General features: G+C 45.1%; 1 protein-coding gene across 1 annotated transcript in view; it reads left to right on the top strand.

Annotated features, from left to right (window-relative positions):
• The window catches only part of LOC141107389 (connector enhancer of kinase suppressor of ras 2-like), a gene marked incomplete in the record, with an annotated part of 546558 nt that overhangs the window by 246871 nt on the left and 273153 nt on the right, over nucleotides 1-26534 (top strand). Inside the window, 1 exon segment of the mRNA XM_073598089.1 lies at nucleotides 6578-6665. Within this exon segment, the coding sequence (XP_073454190.1) occupies nucleotides 6578-6665 (88 nt within the window).

The raw sequence follows: 26534 nt of genomic DNA, 5'->3' as shown, positions 1-26534 counted from the left end.
CCCCCGCAGCCCCCCCGCCGCCCCCCCCCCCCCGCCGCACTCCTCGCCGCTTTTATGAATTACCCACAAACTGTATAAAATCATCAAAGGAAAAAACTGAAAGCACAACGTCCATTTCTTCCCATTCCTTTCTGATCGTCACATTTCTACATTCCGCAGATTCTACTTTATATTTCATGACTTTTCTTCCCCGATATCCGGAGATTCTCTGTGTAGGTCAGGAAAGGGGGGGCGAGCCGCCCACTGCCCCCCGCTGCCCCCCCGCTGCCCCGCACTGCCCCCCGCTGCCCCCCCGGTCCTCTTTAACCATACGAGGCCACATGCCCTCAACATGGGTAATGGTTTGGGGCAAGGGGGGCTTTTCCCTCTGCTGCCCCCCAGTCCACTTCGCTGCCCCCCCAGTCCACTTCGCTGACCCCCAGTCCTCCCCGCTGACCTCGCGTCCACTCTGCTGCCCCCTCAGTCAACTCTGCTGCCCCCCAGTCCACCTGCTGCCCCCCAGTCCACTTCGCTGCCCCCCCCCAGTCCACTTCGCTGACCCCCAGTCCTCCCCGCTGACCTCCGGTCCACTCTGCTGCCCCCTCAGTCCACTCTGCTGCCCCCTCAGTCCACTTTACTGCCCCCTCAGTCCACTTTGCTGCCCCCTCAGTCCACTCTGCTGCCCCCCCAGTCCACTCTTCTGCCCCCTAGTCCACTTCGCTGCCCCCTCAGTCCACTCCACTGCCCCCCCCCCCCGGTCCACTTCGCTGACTCCCAGTCCACCCCACTGACCCCCAGTCCACTCTGCCGCCCCCCAGTCCACTCCACTGCCCCTCCAGTCCACTTCGCTGACCCCCAGTCCACCCCGCTGACCCCCAGTCCACTCTGCTGCCCCCAGTCCACTTCGCTGCCCCCCAAGTCCACTCTGCTGCCCCCCAGTACACGTTGCTGTCCCCCAGTCCACTTCACTGTCCCTCAGTCCACTCTGCTGCCCCCCCAGTCCACTCCACCACCCCCCAGTCCACTCCGCTGCCCCCCCAGTCTACTTCGCTGCCCCCTCAGTCCACTCCGCTGCCCCCCCCAGTCTACTTCGCTGCCCCCTCAGTCCACTCCGCTGCCCCCCAGTCCACTCTGCCGCCCCCCCAGTCCACTCCACTGCCCCTCCAGTCCACTTCGCTGACCCCCAGTCCACCCCGCTGACCCCCCAGTCCACCCCGCTGACCCCCCAGTCCACTCTGCTGCCCCCAGTCCACTTCGCTGCCCCCCAAGTCCACTCTGCTGCCCCCCAGTACACGTTGCTGTCCCCCAGTCCACTTCACTGTCCCTCAGTCCACTCTGCTGCCCCCCCCAGTCCACTCCACCACCCCCCCAGTCCACTCCGCTGCCCCCCCAGTCTACTTCGCTGCCCCCTCAGTCCACTCCGCTGCCCCCCCAGTCTACTTCGCTGCCTCCTCAGTCCACTCCGCTGCCCCCAAGTCCACTCTGCTGCCCCCCAGTACACTCCGCTGCCCCCTCAGTCCACTCTGCTGCCCCCTCAGTCCACTCCTCTGCCCCCCAGTCCACTCCGCTGCCCCCCCAGTCCGCTCCGCTGCCCCCTCAGTGCACTCTGCTGCCCCCCCAGTCCACTTGCTGCCCCCCCAGTCCACTCCACCACCCCCCAGTCCACTCCGCTGCCCCCCCAGTCTACTTCGCTGCCCCCTCAGTCCACTCCGCTGCCCCCCCAGTCTACTTTGCTGCCCCCTCAGTCCACTCCGCTGCCCCCAAGTCCACTCTGCTGCCCCCCAGTACATTCCGCTGCCCCCTCAGTCCACTCTGCTGCCCCCTCAGTCCACTCCTCTGCCCCCCAGTCCACTCCGCTGCCCCCCCAGTCCGCTCCGCTGCCCCCCCAGTCCGCTCCGCTGCCCCCTCAGTGCACTCTGCTGCCCCCCCAGTCCACTTGCTGCCCCCCCAGTCCACTCCGCTGCCACCCTGTCCACCCCGCTTCCCCACCCGTCCATCCCTCTGCCCCCTGTTCATCCTGCTGCCACACTAAGCCACCCAAAATTGTCAAAGGTCTTTTACAATGTATACTACAAAAAAAAATTGCAGTGTGCCAGTAAAGTGTTCGGGTTTGGCTTTAAGAAAATGTGGCAACCCTACATCAGGGACATGCAGTCAGGGGAGGCAGGTGGGTTATCCTAAGTCCTACCCCACCACTGGTAAAAATTTGGGGCTCCCACGACCTATAGTTCCGGAGATACGGGGCTCCTTGTACAGCCTGTCAGAAGCTACATACAGATCGGCCTGTATAGATACAAGACTGAGAGGATGAGATCACAGCGCCTCTCCTCACTTCTTGTCAGGGGCACTGAGCTCAATGGACAGCTTGGAGCCTTGGACCAATGATAAAGCACCATTAGCCCCAGCTGTCTAATAAAAATGCTGCAGTGGAGGCACGCCTCTCACTGCAGTGTCATAGAAGGGGGCGTGTCTAAAAGAAAAATGCTCCCTTCCAGCCCCGCCCTCTTATCTACATGGAAATACATGTGTTTATGGGTATAAGAATTACCCACAATCCCATGTTCTTCTCACACAGTTAAGAGGGAGAATGAGAATCTTCTGCTGCTGAGAAGGTACAAGCTAAATCCTATATTATATATAATAATATCTAATAGTATATAAGATAATCATTTACAGTACTTGACCGCGAGAATGTGTTTCCAGCGCGATCCCATCGCGCTGGTTCTCGGCGACAGGGTGCTGTGCATCCCGCGCTGGCCCGCTCATCGGGAATGGAACACTGTTTTTTCCTTTCGTGATGAGTGACGGGCATTGCTGACAGCTGTCTGGTATGAATCATGAGGGGAACGCCGCGCCAAATTTTAAATAAAAAACCGGCATGGGTTCCCCCCCAGGAGCATACCAGGCCCTTAGGTCTGGTATGGTTTTTAAGGGGAACCCCCTACGCCGAAAAAACGGCGGGGGGGGTCCCCCCAAAATCCATACCAGACCCTTATCCAAGCACGCAGCCCGGCCGGTCAGAAAAAGCCGTACCAGGCCCCATGCCCTCAACGTGGGGGGTGGGCGCTTTGGGGCAGGGGGGCGTCCTGCGGCCCCCCCCCTGCCCCAAAGCACCTTGTCCCCATGTTAATGAGGACAAGCGCCTCTTACTGACAACCCTGGCCGTTGGTTGTCGGGTTCTGCGGGCGGAGGGCTTATCGGAATCCGGGAGCCCCCTTTAATGTCCCCACCCTATGTGAATGAGTATGGGGTACATCATACCCCTACCTATTTACCTGGGGGAAAAAGTGTCAATAAAAAAAACACACTAGACAGGTTTTTAAAGTAATTTATTAGGCAGCTCCGGGGGTCTTCTTACGACTTCGGGGGTCTTCTTCCGACTTCTCCGCTCTCTCCGGCCTCTTCTCCCGGTGTCCGGTTCTTCTCCCGCTCTCCGGCCTCTTCTCCCGGTGTCCAGTTCTTCTCCCGCTCTCCGGCCTCTTCTCCCGGTGTCCGGTTCTTCTCCCGCTCTCCGGCCTCTTCTCCCGGTGTCCGGTTCTTCTCCCGCTCTCCGGCCTCTTCTCCCGGTGTCCGGTTCTTCTCCCGCTCTCCGGCCTCTTCTCCCGGTGTCCGGTTCTTTTCCCGCTGTCTGGCCTCTTCTCCCGGTGTCCGGTTCTTCTCCCGCTCTCCGGCCTCTTCTCCCGGTGTCCGGTTCTTCTCCCGCTCTCCGGCCTCTTCTCCCGGTGTCCGGTTCTTCTCCCGCTCTCCGGCCTCTTCTCCCGGTGTCCGGTTCTTCTCCCGCTCTCCGGCCTCTTCTCCCGGTGTCCGGTTCTTCTCCCGCTGTCTGGCCTCTTCTCCCGCTGTCCGGTTCTTCTCCCGCTCTCCGGCCTCTTCTCCCGCTCTCCGGCCTCTTCTGCCGGGCTCCTCCGCTATCTTCCGCTCTTTTGCCGCTCTTTTGCTAGCGGTGGCCCGGTCTTCTCCGTCGTCTTTTTTTTATTGACACTTTTTCCCCCAGCTGAATGGGTAGGGGTTCGATGTACCCCATACTCATTCACATAGGGTGGGGGGCCCGGGATCTTGGGGCCCCCTTATTAAAGGGGGCTCCCTGATTCCGATAAGCCCTCCGGCCGCAGACCCCGACAACCAACGGCCAGGGTTGTCGGGAAGAGGCCCTTGTCCTCATCAACATGGGGACAAGGTGCTTTGGGGTGGGGGGGCCGCAGGGGCGCTCCCCTGCCCCAAAGCGCCCACCCCCCCCATGTTGAGGGCCTGGGCTCGCCTCGCCCCCACCCCCTTTCCTGACCGGGCCGGGCTGCGTGCTCGGATAAGGGTCTGGTATGGATTTTGGGGGGACCCCCATGCCGTTTTTTTTTCGGTGTAGGGGGTTCCCCTTTAAAATCCATACCAGACCTAAGGGCCTGGTATGCTCCTGGGGGGGGAACCCACGCTGTTTTTTTATTTACAATTTGGCGCGGCGTTCCCCCTCATGATTCATACCAGACACCTGTCAGCAATGCCTGTCGCTCATCGGGAAAGGAAAAAAACAAATTTTTCCTTTCCCGATGAGCTAGCTCCCGCGACAGGGCTCGCAGGTGTCAAATCTTGCCGATAACAGCGGCGTGATTGACACAATATCGCGGTCACCTACTGTATTATTTATCTATTTACTGTGAAATAACTGGTTGGAAGTTATAAGTTCAAACTTCAGTAATTGGTCCGCTAAGCCCCCTGCTTGAGTCCAGATTTTGAAAATATAGTAAATGACCTTAAAACATTATATAATAATTATTTGTATGTTACTTATGGCGATTAGCCCCTCCCCCACACAGGCCAATTCTGACACTTCTCACCTACATGTAAAAATCATCACTTTTTTTGCAAACATTATTTATATTGTTTTAGCAGCGACCCTAGGGAATAAAATGGCGGTCGTTGGTGGCCGCACGCCGATATATGTCCTAAGTTTGAAGAGGAATATCGTTGTTATGGCAGCAGCTAGCTACCATAACCCCGGTATCTTCTTCATCAGCCAGCGGTCCGCTTTCCAATAACAGTGGTCTCTGCAGTGGATTCGCCGCAAGATCACTTTTATCGGCGGCGGGAGAGCCCCCCCGCTGCGATCCGGTGCCCTCCGCCGCTTACCGGAGCCGTGGGCGATCAGATGTTTCCCCTTGCTTGACATGGAGGGGAAGATGGCCCCCCCCCCCACCCGTCTCCATAACATTGCAGGGCGGAAGCGACGTCAAAACGTCACTTCCGCCCATAGCTCTTAAAGGGCCATTTTTATTTTTTTAAATGACAAATTATTTTTATTTTTATTTTTTTATTGCATTTTAGTGTAAATATGAGATCTGATGTCTTTTTGACCCCCCAGATCTCATATATAAGAGGACCTGTCATGCTTTTTTTCTCTTACGAGGGATGTTTACATTCCCTGTAATAGAAATAAAAGTGACACCATTTTTTTTTTTTTTTAAAGAACAGTGTAAAAAAATAAAAAATAAAAGGTAAAATAAATAAGAAACAAAAAACATTTTTAAATGCGCCCCGTCACAAACTCGCGCGCAGAAGCGAACGCATACGTGAGCAGCGCCCGCATATAAAAACGGTGGTCAAACCACACATGTGAGATATCGCCGCGATCGTTAGAGCGAGAGCGATAATTCTAGCCCTAGACCTCTTCCATAACTCAAAACATGCAACCTGTAGAATTTTTTAAAACGTCGCCTATGGAGATTTTTAAGGGTAAAAGTTTGTCGCCATTCCACGAGCGGGCGCAATTTTGAAGCGTGACATGTTGGGTATGAATTTACTCGGCGTAACATTATCTTTCACAATATAAAAAAAAATTGGGCTAACTTTACTGTTGTCTTATTTTTTAATTCAAAAAAGTGGATTTTTTTCCCCAAAAAAGTGCGCTTGTAAGACCGCTGCGCAAATACGTTGTGACAGAAAGTATTGCAAAGACCACCATTTTATTCTCTAGGGTGTTAGAAAAAATATTTATATAATGTTTGGGGGTTCTAAGTATTTTTCTAGCAAAAAAAAACTGTTTTTAACTTGTAAACACCAAATCTCAGAAAGAGGCTCGGTCCTTAAGTGGTTAAAACTGCGCCCGCTCGTGGAATGGCGCCAAACTTCAGTACTTATAAATCTCCATAGGTGATGCTTGAACTTTTTTTTTTTTTACAGGTTCCATGTTTAGAGTTACAGAGGAGATCTAGTGATAGAATTATCGCTCTCGCTCTAACGATGGCGGCATATGTAACCCGTGTGTATCTGGCTCTGGTCCCAGCCAGTGACCTCACCCGCCACTGACCACACCGCACCTTCCTGCCCTACATGTAACTCCCATGTGTCTGATAGGGGGAGGGGGGGAATTATAACACAAGTTTCCTCTCAGTCCCACAAACACCTGTTGATCCCGCCAGTGAAGTCCACCTAATGCACCTTCCTGTGATGGGGTGACAATGATGCTGCACTGCTCCTGAATTGGGGTTTTATTTCATATCATTAATACAGAGTGGGGGGTTGGGAGGGGGGGGGGCTCTCTATTCATAGTCAGTCCTGTATGGTGGATCGCGGCTCCTTATTAATGGCGATTATTTTGTTCCTCCAGGTCTCCCTTCGTCAGCGTGACGGAATATTCCCTCCTGAAAAATAACATTGTTCAACTGTGCCTGGAACTGACCACCATCGTCCAACAGGTGAGACCTCCGCGCCTGGCGGAGCCACTTGGGGATAACCCTAAAGCTACACGACTGGCAGGTGGGGGCCCCCGGCTCTGCTACTGAGGGGCCCCTACCAATCCATGCAAAACCTTAAACACAATCTAAGATGTACCCGGAGGAAGAGTTAGCACCTCTGTTAGGTTTTTTACTCTCTTTGTGTCCTGGTGGCCAATTTGGGTTATAGCGTCCTTTTGTGTGTCGTCTACGTATCTGCTCCACATATCTCTTCTCTGTCCCGGTTATGTGTATTGGTATAAATATACATTTGGGGGGCAACTATGGTGATCAGGACTCACGTCATGATTGTAACATTTACCTAAAAGTCATTTTTGGTGTTAAGATTTCATCTTCATGCTGTTCCATATTTCCATTTGTTTACTGCACACACACACGTGGATATGGATATTCCCCCCCTCTAGTGGTTATTTCATATCACTGCATCCTTACTGGAGGGCTGCTGAGATGAGATCAGTAAGGCAGGAAGTGTTTGATCAAGGAACCTTCCTGGCAGGATCACCAGGGATTATTTGAATGAAAACGACAGGTTTAAAATGATTGGAAATGACTTCTGAAAGGACGTGTTAAACATTATTAAAGTGATGGAGATTATCCCAAATTCTAACCTGATGAAAAATATCCCTGTGATTGGGTCACGATTGACTGACCCGCTACAATTCAATCTCTGTGTGATTTATACAGTAAATTTTTTATTTTAGCGTTTTATTTTATAAATGATTACATTTTATTTTAATGTAATTTTTAGTATTTTTAAGCTGTAAATTATTTTATTTTACTTCATTTTGATTATTTTATTTTATGGTATTTTTAGTATTTGTGTACTGTAAATTATTTTATTTTACTTTTATTTTGTTTTTTTATTTATTTTAAAAAATCTTTTTATGAAGATATTTGCAGTGTAGAAAACAGACACAACAACATTGAACAGAGGTGAGGGCCCATGCAGGGGCTACCAAAGAAGGTTGTGAAGTACAGTCATGGAAAACAAGCAAGGGCCTCACCCTACTTTATTACATATTCATTTTTTTTAATTATATGTTATTATTTTATAGTAATTTTAGTATTCGTATACTGTAAATTATTTTATTTTACTTTTAATTATTTTATTTTTATTATATGTCATTAATATTTTATTTTATTTGCTATCAATTTTAGTATTTGTATACTGTAAATAATTTTATTTTATTTCATTTTATTTTAATTATTATTATTATCTTATTTTATTTTACTTTATTTGTATACTGTAAATTATTTTATTTTACTTTATTTTATTTTAAATATTATTATTATCTTTTTTTATTTTACTTTATTTTATTTTAATTATTATTATCTTATTATCATTTTATTTTACAGTAATTTTAGTATTTATATACTGTAAATTATTTTGATTTTAATTATTTTATTTGTATTTTATCTTATTATTTTATTTTATAGTAACTTTATTTTATTTATTTTGAAAAATCTTTTTATGAAGATATTTTCAGTGTAGAAAACAGACACAACAACAGAGTATTTTAGTATTTGTATACTGTAAATTATTTTATTTTACTGTATTTTATTTTTTTATTTATTTTGAAAAATCTTTTTATGAAGATATTTTCAGTGTAGAAAACAGACACAACAGAGTATTTTAGTATTTGCATACTGTAAATTATTTTATTTTACTGTATTTTATTTATTTATTTATTTATTTTGAAAAATCTTTTTATGAAGATATTTTCAGTGTAGAAAACAGACACAACAACAGAGTATTTTATTATTTGTATACTGTAAATTATTTTATTTTAATTATTTTATTTTTATTTTATCTTATTATTATTTTATTTTATAGTAACTTTAGTATTTGTATTCTGTAAATTATTTTATTTTACTTTATTTTATTATTTTATTTATTTTGAAAAATCTTTTTTATGAAGATATTTTCAGTGTAGAAAACAGACACAACAACAGAGTATTTTAGTATTTGTATACTGTAAATTATTTTATTTTACTGTATTTTATTTTTTTATTTATTTTGAAAAATCTTTTTATGAAGATATTTTCAGTGTAGATAACAGACACAACAACAGAGTATTTTAGTATTTGTATACTGTAAATTATTTATATTTTTATTTTTATTTTATCTTATTATTATTTTATTTTATAGTAATTTTAGTATTTGTATACTGTAAATTATTTTATTTTACTTTATTTTTTTATTTTATTTATTTGAAAAATCTTTTTATGAAGATATTTTCAGTGTAGATAACAGACACAACAACAGAGTATTTTAGTATTTGTATACTGTAAATTATTTTATTTTTATTTTTATTTTATCTTATTATTATTTTATTTTATAGTAATTTTAGTATTTGTATACTGTAAATTATTTCATTTTACTGTATTTTATTTATTTATTTTGAAAAATCTTTTTATGAAGATATTTTCAGTGTAGAAAACAGACACAACAACAGAGTATTTTATATTTGTTACTGTAAATTATTTTTTTTAATTATTTTATTTTATTTTTATCTTATTCTTATTTTATTTTATAGTAACTTTAGTATTTGTATTCTGTAAATTATTTTATTTTACTTTATTTTATTTTATTTATTTTGAAAAATCTTTTTTATGAAGATATTTTCAGTGTAGAAAACAGACACAACAGAGTATTTTAGTATTTGTATACTGTAAATTATTTTATTTTACTGTATTTTATTTTTTTATTTATTTTGAAAAATCTTTTTATGAAGATATTTTCAGTGTAGATAACAGACACAACAACAGAGTATTTTAGTATTTGTATACTGTAAATTATTTTATTTTAATATTTTTATTTTATTTTATCCTATTATTATTTTATAGTAATTTTAGTATTTGTATACTGTAAATTATTTTATTTTACTTTATTTATTATTTTATTTATTTTGAAAAATCTTTTTATGAAGATATTTTCAGTGTAGATAACAGACACAACAACAGAGTATTTTAGTATTTGTATACTGTAAATTATTTTATTTTAATATTTTTATTTTTATTTTATCTTATTATTATTTTATTTTATAGTAATTTTAGTATTTGTATACTGTAAATTATTTTATTTTACTTTATTTTATTATTTTATTTATTTTGAAAGTCTTTTTATGAAGATATTTTCAGTGTAGAAAACAGACACAACAACAGAGTATTTTATTATTTGTATACTGTAATATATTTTATTTTAATTATTTTATTTTTATTGTATCTTATTATTATTTTATTTTATAGTAACTTTAGTATTTGTATTCTGTAAATTATTTATTTGACTTTATTTTATTTATTTTGAAAAATCTTTTTATGAAGATATTTTCAGTGTAGAAAACAGACACAACAACAGAGTATTTTAGTATTTGTATACTGTAAATTATTTTATTTTACTGTATTTTATTTTTTTATTTATTTTGAAAAATCTTTTTATGAAGATATTTTCAGATGTAGATAACAGACACAACAACAGAGTATTTTAGTATTTGTATACTGTAAATTATTTTATTTTAATATTTTTATTTTATCTTATTATTATTTTATTTTATAGTAATTTTAGTATTTGTATACTGTCAATTATTTTATTTTGCTTTATTTTATTTTTTTATTTATTTTGAAAAATCTTTTTATGAACATATTTTCAGTGTAGAAAACTGACACAGCAACAGAGTATTTTACTATTTGTATTCTGTAAATTATTTAATTTTACTATATTTTATTTTTTTATTTATTTTGAAAAATCTTTTTATGAACATATTTGTCAGTGTAGAAAACAGACACAACAAATGAGTATTTTAGTATTTGTATACTGTAAATTATTTTATTTTACTTTATGTTATTTTCATTTATTTTTATTTTATCTTATTATTATTTTATTTTGTAGTAATTTTTAATATTTGTATACTGTAAATTATTTTATTTTTATTTTAAATATAAACATTTTATTTTATTATTATTTAGTAGTTCAGCGGGGATGTTGATTATACTAACTGGTATAAAGCTACCCGTCAGGAGAAACATATACTGTATACATGAACTATAGAAAAGCAAGCATGTACAAATGTAAAAAAAAAAAAAAAAAGTCACATAAAAATGAAACACAAAATAATCACTAAAAATGTTCCTGAATCCAAATCTGAATTATTATTTTTTGGATGGAGTGGTAAAGGGTTGGAATCCCTGGCAGGTGTTTTTATATTGCTGTCTGTGTCCCGGCTGAGGGAGATTCACCCTGGTGTCACCGGGACAGGAAGTGAGAGGAAAATCCAAAATGTTACAATTGTTGAACAGGAAGTGATGGTAAAATCTTCCAATGGGGACACCTGTGCCAAGTGAAACAGGTTTCCATCACTTACAGAGATCTGCTGTCCCTTCCTGTGGGGGTCTTCTGGATACAGATGACCAAAGACCTGGGGGGGGGGGAGGGGGTATCACTTCCTATCTGTATAAAGAACTAAATAAATATAAAAATATACCATAAAGTACGGAGGGCTCTCTACCTCGGATCCACCCCCTGTGTGCCACGAGAGTGGAAGGGGAAGAAGGAGGGGGGCTTCCAATGGCAGCGCTGACTGTGGGAGGATCATGGAGCTCGAGCACATGGCTGGATAAGGAGGTGACCTCCAGTGAGGAGTCTCCATAAGGGGGTGAGCTCCAATGAGGAGTCTGGATAAGGGAGTGAGCTCCAATGAGGAGTCTGGGTAAGGAGGTGACCTCCAATGAGGGGTCTGGGTAAGGAGGTGACCTCCAATGAGGAGTCTGGGTAAGGAGGTTACCTCCAGTGAGAAGTCTGGGTAAGGAGATGACCTCCAATGTGGTGTCTCGGTAAGGAAGTGACCTCCAATGAGGAGTCTGGGTGAGGAGGTGACCTCCAATGAGGAGTCTGGGTAAGGAGGTGAGCTCCAATGAGGAGTCTGGGTAAGGAGGTGACCTCCAATGAGGAGTCTGGGTAAGAAGGTGACCTCCAATGAGGGGTCTGGGTGAGGAGGTGACCTCCAATGAGGAGTCTGGGTAAGGAGGTGACCTCCAATGAGGAGTCTGGTAAGAAGGTGACCTCCAATGAGGGGTCTGGGTGAGGGGGTGACCTCCAATGAGGAGTCTGGGTAAGGAGGTGACCTCCAGTGAGAAGTCTGGGTAAGGAGATGACCTCCAATGTGGTGTCTCGGTAAGGAGGTGACCTCCAATGAGGAGTCTGGGTAAGGAGGTGACCTCCAATGAGGAGTCTGGGTAAGGAGGGTGACCTCCAATGAGGGGTCTGGGTAAGGAGGTGACCTCCAATGAGGAGTCTGGGTAAGGAGGTGACCTCCAATGAGGAGTCTGGGTAAGGAGGTGATCTCCAATGAGGGGTCTGGGTAAGGAGGTGACCTCCAATGAGGGGTCTGGGTAAGGAGGTGACCTCCAATGAGGAGTCTGGGTAAGGAGGTGACCTCCAATGAGGAGTCTGGGTAAGGAGGTGACCTCCAATGAGGTGTCTGGGTAAGAAGGTGATCTCCAATGAGGGGCCTGGGTAAGGAGGTGACCTCCAATGAGGAGTCTGGGTAAGGAGGTGACCTCCAGTGAGAAGTCTGGGTAAGGAGATGACCTCCAATGTGGTGTCTCGGTAAGGAGGTGACCTCCAATGTGGTGTCTGGGTAAGGAGGTGACCTCCAATGAGGAGTCTGGGTAAGGAGGTGACCTCCAATGAGGAGTCTGGGTAAGGAGGTGACCTCCAATGTGGTGTCTGGGTAAGGAGGTGACCTCCAATGAGGAGTCTGGGTAAGGAGGTGACCTCCAATGAGGAGTCTGGGTAAGGAGGTGACCTCCAATGAGGAGTTTGGTAAGGAGGTGACCTCCAATGAGGAGTTTGGTAAGGCCGGGTGCCGATACTTGTGTTCCTTCAGGCTCCAAAGATAAAAGTCCATCCCGGAGTTTCTGTACACCTTCATACCGGAACCTTTATCCTATATTGGTGCTTCAATCTCGGTGTATCTGTTTGGGTGGAGTAATGCTTTAATTACAGTTAGATGTTGTGTGGCCCCCGGGGTGACACCTGACATGGGGGGAGGGGCACAGGAGTTGGGCTACACCCTCTGCCGGGCACCTTTGGCCATCGCCGCACTTTAACCATCCATAAGAGTTAAAAGAAACAATCTGACCCTCCCACATCAGCTCAGAGCCTTAATGATTATGGATTCATTTCTCAGCAGGCGATATCCCCATCCAGAGGATCGCGGTGAGGGGAAGGCGGGGAGGCGCACCGGGCGGGGGGGGGGAGTTTGATGCCAGCTCTCATGGTCAGAAGCGGCTTTGATGTTCCCGCAGCCCCCCGTCCTCTCTTCTGCGGCAAGAATGCTATTCAATTAGTCGGTGAGGTTTCTTTCGCCCCGCGGCACTTTTTTTGGGAACGTGTTTAGCCGACATAAAAAGCCGGCGTCCCTCCCCTCCCCCCCCCCACACCGCTCGCCACATCTCCGCTCCCATCCGAAAATCTGCCGGGGAATAAAACACATCAAGAGGGAGCGCGGCTCGTACATCAATTACGAGATGAAAAAAAAAGAGAGAGAGAGAGAGAGAGAGACCACAACCAAAGGCAGCTTGATAGCGGCACATGTAAAAACGTTCGGTGATGAAGAGACGCGAGTGTCTGCCGCCAGGCTGGGATGAAAGGCGCAGAGTCATGTGACATGTGCCATGGCGCTCAGGAGGCAGAGAGAGGGTGGAGGTTCTTCTGGGGGGTGTTGGTCCAGGTTCCCTATTTACTATCACCGCACCCATATATATATATAGTGACATCGTTCATCAGGTTGAAAAAAGACACAAGTCCATCAAGTTCAACCAATAAAAAAATAAATAAATACAAATCCACTCAGATTACATTCTCTACAATATAAAGAAATGTACAGAAAGTATTCACAGCGCTTCACTTTCTCCACATTTTCTTACGTTACGGCCTTATTCCAAAAAGGATTAAATTCATTTTTTCCCCCTCAAAATTCTACAAGCATCCCCCATAATGACAACGTGAGAGAAGTTTGTATGAAATCTTTGCAAATTTATTAAAAATAACAAAAAACAGAAAAAATCCCATGTATATAAATATCACAGACTCCTCCCATGTATATAAGTATCACAGGCTCCTCCCATGTACATAAATATTACAGGCTCTTCCCATGTACATAAGTATCACAGGCTCCTCCCACGTACATAAGTATCACAGGCTCCTCCCACGTACATAAGTATCACAGGCTCCTCCCATGTACATAAATATCACAGGCTCCTCCACGTACATAAGTATCACAGGCTCCTCCCACGTACATAAGTATACAGGCTCCTCCCACGTACATAAGTATCACAGGCTCCTCCCATGTACATAAGTATCACAGGCTCCTCCCATGTACATAAGTATCACAGGCTCCTCCCACGTACATAAGTATCACAGGCTCCTCCCATGTACATAAGTATCACAGGCTCCTCCCATGTACATAAGTATCACAGGCTCCTCCCATGTACATAAATATCACAGGCTCTTCCCATGTACATAAGTATCACAGGCTCCTCCCACGTACATAAGTATCGCAGGCTCCTCCCACGTACATAAGTATCACAGACTCCTCCCATGTACATAAGTATCACAGGCTCCTCCCATGTAACAGAAGTATCACAGGCTCCTCCCATGTACAGAAGTATCACAGGCTCCTCCCATGTACAGAAGTATCACAGGCTCCTCCCATGTACAGAAGTATCACAGGCTCCTCCCATGTACAGAAGTATCACAGGCTCCTCCCATGTACATAAGTATAACAGGCTCCTCCCATGTACAGAAGTATCACAGGCTCCTCCCACGTACATAAGTATCACAGGCTCCTCCCACGTACATAAGTATTGCAGGCTCCTCCCATGTACATAAGTATCACAGACTCCTCCCCTGTACATAAGAATTACAGGCTCCTCCCAATGTACACGGGGGGGGGGGTTTGTGATACTTATGTACATGGGAGGAGCCTGTGATTCCTATGTACATGGGAGGAGCCTTGATATAGTACATGGGAGGAGCCTGTGATTCCTATGTTCATGGGAGGAGCCTCGATATAGTACATGGGAGGAGCCTTGATACAGTACATGGGAGGAGCCTGTGATACTTTTGTACATGGGAGGGGCCTGTGATACTTACAGTGCATGGGAGGAGCCTGTGATTCCTATGTACATGGGAGGAGCCTTGATATAGTACATGGGAGGAGCCTGTGATTCCTATGTTTATGGGAGGAGCCTTGATATAGTACATGGGAGGAGCCTGTGATACCTACAATACATAGCAGTGGCAGCTGGTGCTCCAAATTTTTTTCGGGGGGGCACAAACAAACGGGAAAATTCTGAAAAATACTTTAAAAAAAATCAATTGCAGCCCCTGTGCCCACCCGACCCCCCCCCCCACTTGCGGGGGCTAGCGGCTCTGGCAGCACCCCCAACCCCCCCCCCTCACGCGTGGCTCTGACAGACCCCCCTGGCACTTACCGCCAGGCAGCAGCTCCTCTCAGTGCTCCTCCGCTCCTAAGCGCCAGCATCCATAGGGTGGCCTGGCACCTGGCTAATCAGGAAACAGTTCTAATGCCCGGCTTCCTGATTGGCGGGGAGGAAGGTTAGTGTGAAAAGTAGCGAAAAAGAATTCGCTGTCGTCTCACAACTGGGTGGGATCAGGGCGCACTCTCCGCCCCCCCCCCCCCCCCGAGCCCACCCTATTTAGAAGCCTATTAGAGTCTCCGGCTTTAATCAGGTGCTTCAAAAAGTACCACCCCCGCCATAGGAGTCCATGCATCCTGAAAGGGGGCGGGCTCATGATGGAGGGGGAGGGGCGGCGCCCTGTGCGCCCGCAATGCACGGGCCGCCACTGGTACAGAGATCCCTTGGTGGGGACTTGGCCCAGTCACTACGAGGCAGGAATTGTAACCAATCAGCTTCTTTGTCTTCTCTTTGTTAAAATTCCAAACCAGAAGATTTCCGTCATTTCCAGAACGCTGAGAACCTTCTAATAGACGCAGACTGAGTTGGCCATTTGTCCTTTTTTTTTTTGTCGGTCGGCTTAATTCCCGTATTATTGTAAAGTGCGGGGCGCTGCACGCCGTCATGTGACCTCTCTCAATCCTCCCTCCATTAAAGCCCCATTACCGGATCTCACGTCGTCCTGAACTTCTCTCAGGCTGGTGATTTCCTAACAAATTGTTACTTTTAGCGGCGGAGAGTCATCAGATCCGAGAAAGAGACAGGAGAGTGATTGAAAAAACGCAGCGCGGCACCATCCCCCCCCCCCCCCCCGAGATTAACGCCGATTCCTCTTCACTTTGACGGAAATTGCAGAGTAACGTCTCAATATCTTAACTGGGAAATATATAAAAGATCTCAGAAGTGTTCCAGAGACACCAGCGGCGAGTGACGGTCCTCCTGAAAGATGAAATAGATAAGATGCTAATCAGGGGGGGGAATATCGCAGGAGGCCTCGCCGGCGAGCCAGATAAACGAGCGACCGTGGGAAAACGGCGCCGTCAACAGCCAATACCGCCCAGGAAACCCTGCAAGCGCGCTAAAGTCAGGGAATGCGTTCATCGAAACTGACTACAGCCATAGTCTGTGCGATACCGAGTCCCGCTTCATTACTTACTATGTGTCAGAGAGCTGGATATTGTACTATAATCATAGGCGTGCGCACAGGGTGTGCCAGGTGTGCCTGGGCACACCCTAATCACCCTGTGCAATGCAGATCCCCCTGCTTAACCCCCCCCCCATGGAAGCTGAGGCTACAGAGAAAGGGACTGGGAAACCTCTGTCCTCAGTCCCTTTCTCTGCTATTTCACCAATAACCCTCAATGGGGCTCCTAACACATTGTAAAAAAATATATATTTTTTGTTTTTAATATTTTATTTTGTTATTTTTTACAATTTTTTTTTTAAATAATTTTTTTCATAATTTTTTTTTTTATGAAAAAAATATTTAAAAAAAAATAACAAAATAAACCTAACACATTGTAAAAAAAAATATATTTTTTGTTTTTAATATTTTATTTTGTTATTTTTTACAATTTTTTTTTTTAAATAATTTTTTTCATAATTTTTTTTTTTATGAAAAAAATATTTAAAAAAAATAACAAAATAAACCTAACACATTGTAAAAAAATATATATTTTTTGTTTTTAATATTTTATTTTGTTATTTTTTACAATTTTTTTTTTTTAAATAATTTTTTTCATAATTTTTTTTTTTTTTTTAATGAAAAAAATATTAAAAAAAAAATAACAAAATAAAATAATCAAAACAAAAAACTGACACCAACACTTTGGGGTGCACACCTATGACAATAATAAAACAACTCACATAAAAGTATAATAATAAAAGAGATTTGTTGACTTTAACCTCTTCACCCCTATGGGGAAAACAACTGTTAATGCCTGAACACAATTTTGCAGCTTTGACGCGTTTGTAAAACAGTACTGATCATCCCAACTACTTTGTGCCTCCACCGCGGTCTTTCAGGACAAATTGGGCTTTCATTTGGTGGTAAATTGTAACGGATCTCTCCTGATTTATTTCTGTTTTTATTATCAAAAGGATAACTCGGTCAATGTATTAAAAAGAAATAAATAGATAAATAAATATTTTAATTTAGCTGTATAATTCTTGTTGCTGCCATAAACTACCACCAAAGAACTACCCAAAATAAATTCTCCTGCTCCAAGCCAATCACAAACCGTGGCAAAAATGTCTCAAAAACGCAACACACCCGGTGAGGAGTTCTTTGTCCCGTCACTTGTCCAGGGGAAAGACGCAACACAAATGCAACAAAAAAAACAATCAAAAGATGCAACAAAAACTCGAATAGGACAATCAAAAGCACAAATAGGACCCCTGCACTGGCCCAGCAATCAGAGCTAACGTCCGGTTTTGAAGAAAAGCCAAACTCATGCCTACTAAGAACCAACAAGGTAAGTCTTTGGACAAATACAGTGCCTTGAAAAAGTATTCATACCCCTTGAAATTCCCCACATTTTGTTACAACCAAAAACGTAAATGTATTTTATTGAGATTTTATGTGATAGACCAACACAAAGTGTCACATAATTGTGAAGTGGAAGGAAAATGATAAATGATACAAATAAATATGTGAAAAGTGGTGGGGGAGGAGGGGCATTTGTATGGCGCCCCCCGGAGTCAATACTTTGTAGAACCCCCTTTCTCTACAAGTCTTTTTGGGGGTGTCTCTACCAGCTTTGCACATCTAGAGAGGACATTTCTGCCCATTCTTCTTTGTAAAATATCTCAAGTTCTGTCAGATTGGATGGAGAGCGTCTGTGAACAGCAATTTTCAAGTCTTGTCACAGATTCTCAATGTGATTTAGGTCTGGACTGTGACTGGGCCATTCTAACACATGAATATGCTTTGATCTAAACCATTCCATTGTAGCTCTGGCTGGATGTTTCGGGTCGTTGTCCTGCTGGAAGGTGAACCTCCGCCCCAGTCTCAAGTCTTTGTAGACTCTAACAGGTTTTCTTCTAAGATTGTCCTGTATTTGTCTCCATCCATCTTCCCATCAACTCTGACCAGCTTCCCTGTCCCTGCTGAAGAAAAGCATCCCCACCACATGATGCTGCCACCACCATGTTTCACGGTGGGGATGGTGTGTTCAGGGTGATGTGTTAGTTTTCCCCACACATAGCGTTTTACTTTTAGGCATAAAGTTGAATTTTGGTCTCCTCTGACCAGATCACCTTCTTCCACATGTTTGCTGTGTCCTCCACATGGCTTCTCACAAACTACAAACAGGACTTCTTATGACTTTCTTTCACCAATGTCTTTCTTCTTGTCACTCTTCCATAAAGGGCAGATTTGTGGAGAACACGACTAATAGTTGTCCTGGAAAAAATTGGAAAGGAGGAAAAGGTCAAGAGCACCACGTCCCAGAAAGTAGGTTTAAAGAAAATATGGACGTTGAGGCCATAAATTGGCCCCAGGGACTTTTAAACGGTGCTAGGGTCAATATAGTAGAGAATATAGAATAAAACAGATCTTTTATTTAACAATCTTTAAAAACAGACATTGGCCACAAACAACATTGAAATAGATTTACAAAGCAAATACAAAAATTCATGGATACAGAGATTAATACCACTCTCTCAACATGTTTCGCTTTCCTAAGCTTCTTCAGGAGATATATTATGGTATTTTGATCAGCTATAAAGGTAGAAAAGATATATATAGATAAGAATTACATGTCTGCTAATAAATTTCGAATCATAAATTGTATTGGTTTAATCATGACGGGAAAAAAAATATATATACAAAAGAAAACATATCAGAAAAAATGTTGGTATATATACACAAATATAGAATTAATATTGTAAAAAAAAAAAAAAAAAAAAATTACAAAAACCACGTAACATATCACATCACAAATTTCTTTTCGATCTTACCCGTAGAGAGAAAAATATATAGTGAAAAATGGATTTGTGCTTGGCTGATGTTTTGCTCTTCAGTCCACACCTCATTGAAAAAGGCATGCAGAGAGGGATAAGAAAATTCTAAGAGTGGATGAAATTCTCTAAAGGAGAGAAGAGTTAAATACAGGGGTATTAACATAAAAAAACAGCTTCAAAAAATAAGGGTTGGCTAGCAGAAACGCTATGCTTGGGGGGTGAAAAATCATCCAGGATAGAAATATAATTATGTACCTTTAATAGAATCAATTCACAGATAACCCAGAGTTACATCCAAAGGAGGGTGAAAGCCAGATTGCTGTATATATATATCTGGCTTTTCACCCTCCTTTGGATGTAACATCAGCCAAGCACAAATCCATTTTTCACTATATATTTTTCTCTCTACGGGTAAGATCGAAAAGAAATTTGTGATGTGATATGTTACGTGGTTTTTGTAATTTTTTTTTTTTTACAATATTAATTGTTCTATATTTGTGTATATATACCAACATTTTTTCTGATATGTTTTCTTTTGTATATATTTTTTTTTCCCCGTCATGATTAAACCAATACAATTTATGATTCGAAATTTATTATTAGCAGACATGTAATCCATTTGTTATATACCACTTCCTTAAGTTCTGACATCTACGGGGTGTATAACCCCAATACCTATGCGGGACTCTTAGTTTATATACTTTGTATTTTATTTATTTTTATATTTTATATGCAATAGATGTTTATTGGAGTTCCTTGTTACTAGGGAATGCATGGCGTTATGAATAATTATTTGGTATCTTTTTGAAATCTGTAAAAATTATCATCTAATCAGCGCTACACTATATATACCTGCATTACTGACAAATTTCCTTGTTTTGTTGTGTGAGCTGCTATCTGTACAAAGTGAGCACGGTGTCTCTTGAGAGATTTTTTTAATGTAATTCTTATCTATATATATCTTTTCTACCTTTATAGCTGATCAAAATACCATAATATATCTCCTGAAGAAGCTTAGGAAAGCGAAACAATGTTGAGAGAGTGGTATTAATCTCTGTATCCATGAATTTTTGTATTTGCTTTGTAAATCTATTTCCAATGTTGTTTGTGGCCAATGTCTGTTTTTAAAGATTGTTAAATAAAAGATCTGTTTTATTCTATATTCTCTACTGTATTGACCCTAGCACCGTTTAAAAGTCCCTGGGGCCAATTAATAGTTGTCCTGTGGACAGATTCTCCCACCTGAGCTGTGGATCTCTGCAGCTCCTCCAGAGTTACCATGGACCTCTTGGCTCTTCTCTGATGAATGCTCTCCTTGCCCGGCCGGTCAGTTTAGGTGGACGGCCATGTCTTGGTAGGTTTGCAGTTGTGCCATACTCTTTCCATTTTCCGATGATGGATTGAACAGAGCTCCGTGAGATGTTCAAAGCTTGGGAGATTTTTTTATTACCAACCCTGCTTTATACTTCTCCACAACTTTATCCCTGACCTGTCTGGTGTGTTCCTTGGCCTTCATGATGCTGTTTGTTCACTAAGGTTTTCTAACAAACCTCTGAGGGCTTCACAGAACAGCTGTATTTATACTGAGATGAAATGACACACAGGTGGACTCTATTTACTAATTAGGTGACTTCTGAAGGCAATTGGTTCCACTAGATTTTAGTTAGGGGTATCAGAGTAAAGGGGGCTGAATACAAATGCCCCCCCACACTTTTCACATATTTATTTGTATCATTTATCATTTTCCTTCCACTTCACAATTATGTGGCACTTTGTGTTGGTCTATCACATAAAATCCCAATAAAATACATTTACGTTTTTGGTTGTAACATGACAAAGTGTGGGAAATGTCAAGGGGTATGAATACTTTTTCAAGGCACTGTATGTTAGCTGTTTTTTGTATTCATAGTACAGCCCAGAAACAATAGTGTGCATTTTGGGTTATTTTTTTTGTTACCTAAAGCACACTGACACTAATACTAATGTAAGAAAAAAAATCCTGCCCAAAATATACTAACGCTGACCTTTAACCCTGACCTTTGACCCTGATTCTTACCTGACCCAAACACTAACTCTAACACTGACCTAGATCAAACCTTGATCTAAGTATTTTTCTTTAATTTTTTCTTATTTATTTATTTCAAATTTAAAAAAAAAAAACACTTTTTTTTCCTCTCCCTGCAAGGAAAAAGAGAGATACAATGTATCTTTCCTTTTCATTCACAGAGAGAGAAACACAGGGGGCGGGCTTCACAAAGACCGATTACTATGATAGCCAATCAGAGGCTACCACAGTGATCAGGTGACCCGGAATTGGGAGATGCGGGGCTCTCGGTGAGATCCCAGTCTCACTTTAATGGTGTCAGAATTTAAAACACTCAGAAAAAAAAGATTGCTGTATTGCACCCCCTAGTGGCTGCTCCAGGATGTTCAAACCGAACATGCGCAGTGCTTCCTCTCCAGATTATCTAAGTGGCATCCTCCCCTGGCTGTTCATACAATGCGCATGCGCAGTGCGCTCAGCTAGACAAGGAGAACACCACACGAAAGAAGTTTGAATGGCCCAGAGCAGCTGCCACTAAGCTAAGGTAGAACTGGCAGAGGGCATACTGCCCCCCCCCCCCCCGTGCATTCCTCCCTGTCCTGCCATTTGTGGGTTTCACAATAATGCGCCCCCTAGTGGCTGCTCTGGGCTGGTGAAATCCCATGCATGCGCAGCGGTGCACAGCTAGAAAAGAAGGCTATTCACACAGAGTGGCCCAACTAAGCTGGAGCTGGGAAAGGACGCACTGCGTGCTCCTCCCCCGCCTGTCATTTGCAGGAAAGGCTGAACTGCACAGTAATGTGCTCCCTAGTGGCTGCTCTAGGCAGTGCATCCTGAACTGGCTCCAGCTTAGCTTAATAGCGGCAGCTCCGGACCATTCAAACCCCACGCATGCGCAGTGCGCTCAGCTAGAGAAGGACTTTGCATGCGTAGCCTGGAGCTGCCGACACTGACCTGAGCTGGCGGCAGGAGAGGAGGCGCTGCTCATTCCTCAATTCACCCCAAACGCCCTCATCCATGTCTTTATGGACCTTGCTTTGTGCACTGGTCCAAATCATTTGGTGGAGGGGGGATTATGGTGTGGGGGGGGGGGGTGGAGGGGGGATTATGGTGTGGGTGGAGGGGAGGGGGGATTATGGTGTGGGGGGGGGGTGGAGGGGGGATTATGGTGTGGGTGGAGGGGAGGGGGGATTATGGTGTGGGTGGAGGGGAGGGGGGATTATGGTGTGGGGGGGGTGGAGGGGGGGATTATGGTGTGTGGGGGGGGTGGAGGGGAGGGGGGATTATGGTGTGGGGGGGGTGGAGGGGAGGGGGGATTATGGTGTGGGGGGGGTGGAGGGGGGATTATGGTGTGTGGGGGGGGGTGGAGGGGAGGTGGGATTATGGTGTGGGGGGGGTGGAGGGGAGGGGGGATTATGGTGTGGGGGGGGTGGAGGGGGGATTATGGTGTGGGGGGGGGGTGGAGGGGGGGATTATGGTGTGGAGGGGGGATTATGGTGTGGGGGGGTGGAGGGGGGATTATGGTGTGGAGGGGGAATATGGTGTGGGTGGAGGGGAGGGGGGATTATGGTGTGGAGGGGGGATTATGGTGTGGGGGGGGTGGAGGGGGGAATATGGTGTGGGTGGAGGGGAGGGGGGATTATGGTGTGGGGGGGGGTGGAGGGGGGATTATGGTGTGTGGGGGGGGTTATGGTGTGGGGGGGGATTATGGTGTGGGGGGGTGGAGGGGGGATTATGGTGTGGAGGGGGGATTATAGTGTGGGATGGAGGGGGGATTATGGTGTGGGGGGTGGAGGGGGGAATATGGTGTTGGTGGAGGGGAGGGGGGGATTATGGTGTAGGGGGGGGATTATGGTGTGGGGGGTGGAGGGGGGGAATATGGTGTGGGGGGGGGTGGAGGGGGATTATGGTGTGGGGGGAGGGGGGATTATGGTGGGGGGTTGTTTTTCAGGGGTTGGGTTTGGCCCCTTAGTTCCAGTGAAGGGAACTCTTAAGGTGTCACCATACCAAGACATTTTGGATAATTTCATGCTCCCAACTTTGTGGGAGGAGTTTGGGGACGGCCCCTTCCTGTTCCAACATGACTGCCCACCAGTACACAAAGCAAGGTCCATAAAGACATGGATGAGCGAGTTTGGGGGTGGAGGAACTTGACTGGCCTGCACAGAGTCCTGACCTCAACCCCATAGAACTCCTTTGGGATAAATTAGAGCGGAGACTGCGAGCCAGGCCTTCTCGTCCAACATCAGTGCCTGACCTCACAAATGCTCTTCTGGAAGAATGATCAACCATTCCCATAGACACCCTCCTAAACCTTGTGGACGGCCTTCCCAGAAGAGGTGAAGCTGTTATAGCTGCAAAGGGCGGAGCCAACTCAATCTTGAACCCTCCGGTCTAATGCCCCGTACACACGGTCGGACATTGATCGGACATTCCGACAACAAAATCCTAGGATTTTTTCCGACGGATGTTGGCTCAAACTTGTCTTGCATACACACGGTCACACAAAGTTGTCGGAAAATCCGATCGTTCAGAACGCGGTGACGTAAAACACGTACGTCGGGACTATAAACGGGGCAGTGGCCAATAGCTTTCATCTCTTTATTTATTCTGAGCATGCGTGGCGCTTTGTGCGTCGGATTTGTGTACACACGATTCGTATTTTGTTGTCGGAAAATTTTATATCCTGCTCTCAAACTTTGTGTGTCGGAAAATCCGATGGAAAATGTGTGATGGAGCCCACACACGGTCGGAATTTCCGACAACAAGGTCCTATCACACATTTTCCGTCGGAAAATCGGACCGTGTGTACGGGGCATGAGACTGGGATGCCATTGTAGTTCATGTAAAGGCAGGCGTCCCAATACTTTTGGTGATATAGTGTATTTACCAGACCCTTGGTCCGCTCTCAATCTTGAAGGATCCTATTGTGTACTCGCAGCTGCTGGCGAGAAGGAGAGGAGGGAAGCCGGAAGCACCGCAGGGGTGGGTGTGGGTGGGGGATGGGCAGCAGGGGGAAACCTTTGGTGCACTGCTGGAGAAGAGACTGGCTCTGCAGCCGTCCCAGCCAGAGCCTCGGATAAAGGGGGCACCACCAGTCCTCCTGTACAGGGCCCAGGCAGAAGGGTGAACTGGATGTGGGCTGGGAGGGTGATGGTGGGAGGGGTCAATTACTGGAACCAATCCCCTGTATGGATCTCTCTGCAGCAGCTGAAAGTCAACGGGAGGAAGAGGAAAAGAATCCGGCTTACAGCTGCTGCAGAGAGATCCATACAGGGGATTGGTTCCAGTAATTGCCTCCCTGCTGCACCAATCACCCTCCTTGCCAAAATCCAATTCACCCTGCTGCTTGGGCCCCTCTGCTGACCTGGGCCCCCTACAGAAGGACTGGTGGTACCCGCTTTTCATGGCTCTGGCTGGGACTACTGCAGAGCCAGTCTCTTCTCCAGCAGTGCACCATATCTTTCCCCCTGCTGCTGCCCAGGCCCCCCTGTGTGCCCCCCCCCCTCATTGCTGCCAGCTTCACCCTTCTGCCTGGGCCCCCCTGCTAGCCTGGGCCCCCTACAGGAGGACTGGTGGTACCCCTTTCCATGGCTCCGGCTGGGACTACTGCAGAGCCAGCCTCTTCTCCGGCAGTGCACCATATCTTTTCCCCTGCTGCCCAAGCCCCCCTGTGTGCCCCTCCTACCCCCCGCAGTGCTGCCAGCTTCACCCTGCTGGCCTGGGCCCCGTACAGAAGGACTGGTGGTACCGACTTTCTTTGGCTCTGTCTGGGACTATTGCAGAGCCAGTCTCTTCTCCAGCAGTGCACCATATGTTTCCCCCTGTGTGCCCCACCTACCCCCTCAGTGCTGCCTGGGCCCCCCCCGCTGGCCTGGACCCCGTACAGGAGGACTGGTGGTACCCCCTTATCCATGGCCCTGGCTGGGACTTTTACAGAGCCAGTCTCTTCTCGAACAGCAGATATCATTTCCTATTATGAGGTCTACATCAAAGTTGATGATTTATGGCGTATTCTTCTTCTGCGCCCCCTACACCCCCTGCCCCTCCCCCCCTTGCATTACACTAATGTAAGGTTAAGGCGTATTTCTGGACGCCGGTTCCCCACAGGCCTTTCTCAGGGAACAATTCCATCTGGTAGCGTGCGGCCGGGAATACGCCGAGCTTCGGCATCTCTGTGAACTTCTTATTCTGCAAAAGCTTTTTAGAAGGAGGTCAGCGAGGACTGATGGGACTGGAGGCGGCGTGGATCGAACGGAGGACAATGAGACGGAAACTCACAATGTGGAATTCGGGAGATGTCGGCTTTATCTGAGAACCGCCCGCAGCAAAAGACAGAAGATGTTCCCTCCATTCAGGTGGCACCCCATGAATAATTAAGGTAGAGCTCCGCATGTCACGTGTATGAAGACGTAACGCGGTTATTGCCGGGGGGGGGCTGAACTGTCCCAGAATCCCTCTACATATTGCCAACCATTCCCCGCGGAATGGCCCCACACCCACCCCCGATTCTATCGCGGTGCAAGCCTTTCCTATTCCTTCCTATGTGCTACTACAGGGGAGAAGTTGTCCTGTCCCCTTAGCAGAAAAAGGCCACCAAAGCATAATGTTTCCAACTCCATGGTGGGTGATGGTGTTCTTGGGGTCACAGGCAGCATTCCTCCTCCTCTTCCAAACATGGCGAGTTGAGTTGATGCCAAGGATCTCGATTTTGGTCTCGTCTGACCACAACATTTTCCCCCAGTTCTCCTCTGAATCATTCGATGTTCATTAGCAGACTTCAGACTGGCCTGTACATGTGATTTCTGGAGCAGGAGGACCTTGCGGGGGCTGCAGGATTTCAGTCCTTCACGGTGTAGTGTGTTACCGATTGTTTTCTTGGTGACTATGGTCCCAGCTGAGATGATTGACAAGATTCTCCTGTGTAGTTCTGGGCTGATTCCTCACCGTTCTCATGATCATTGAACCTCCACCAGGAGAGATCTTGTATGGAGCCTCAGACCGAGGGAGATCGACCGTTATTTTGTGTTTCTTCCATTTGCGAATAATCCCACCAACTGTTGTCACCCTCTCACCAAGCTGCTTGGCGATGGTCTTGTAGCCCATTCCAGCCTTGTGTAGGTCTACAATCTTGTCCCCGACATCCTTGGACAGCTCACTCTAGTCTCTTAATGTGGTAAGTGGTCTACCAGAACAGTAGCTAGTGTAGGCCACAATTGGCTCGATGTCATGTGATCTGTGGTCAGGTCTTCTAATTCCTGGAGGTCTTCATCACCCTGGAAGGAACAGTGGAATGGTGGTCAGCACTTCTGCCTTGCAGCCCTGGAGGTTCAAATCCCAGT

This window comes from Aquarana catesbeiana, linkage group LG09, assembly GCF_042186555.1.
Source record: "Aquarana catesbeiana isolate 2022-GZ linkage group LG09, ASM4218655v1, whole genome shotgun sequence".
Classification (NCBI taxonomy): Eukaryota; Metazoa; Chordata; class Amphibia; order Anura; family Ranidae; genus Aquarana; species Aquarana catesbeiana.
This window is presented reverse-complemented; position numbering and strand designations above follow the sequence as displayed.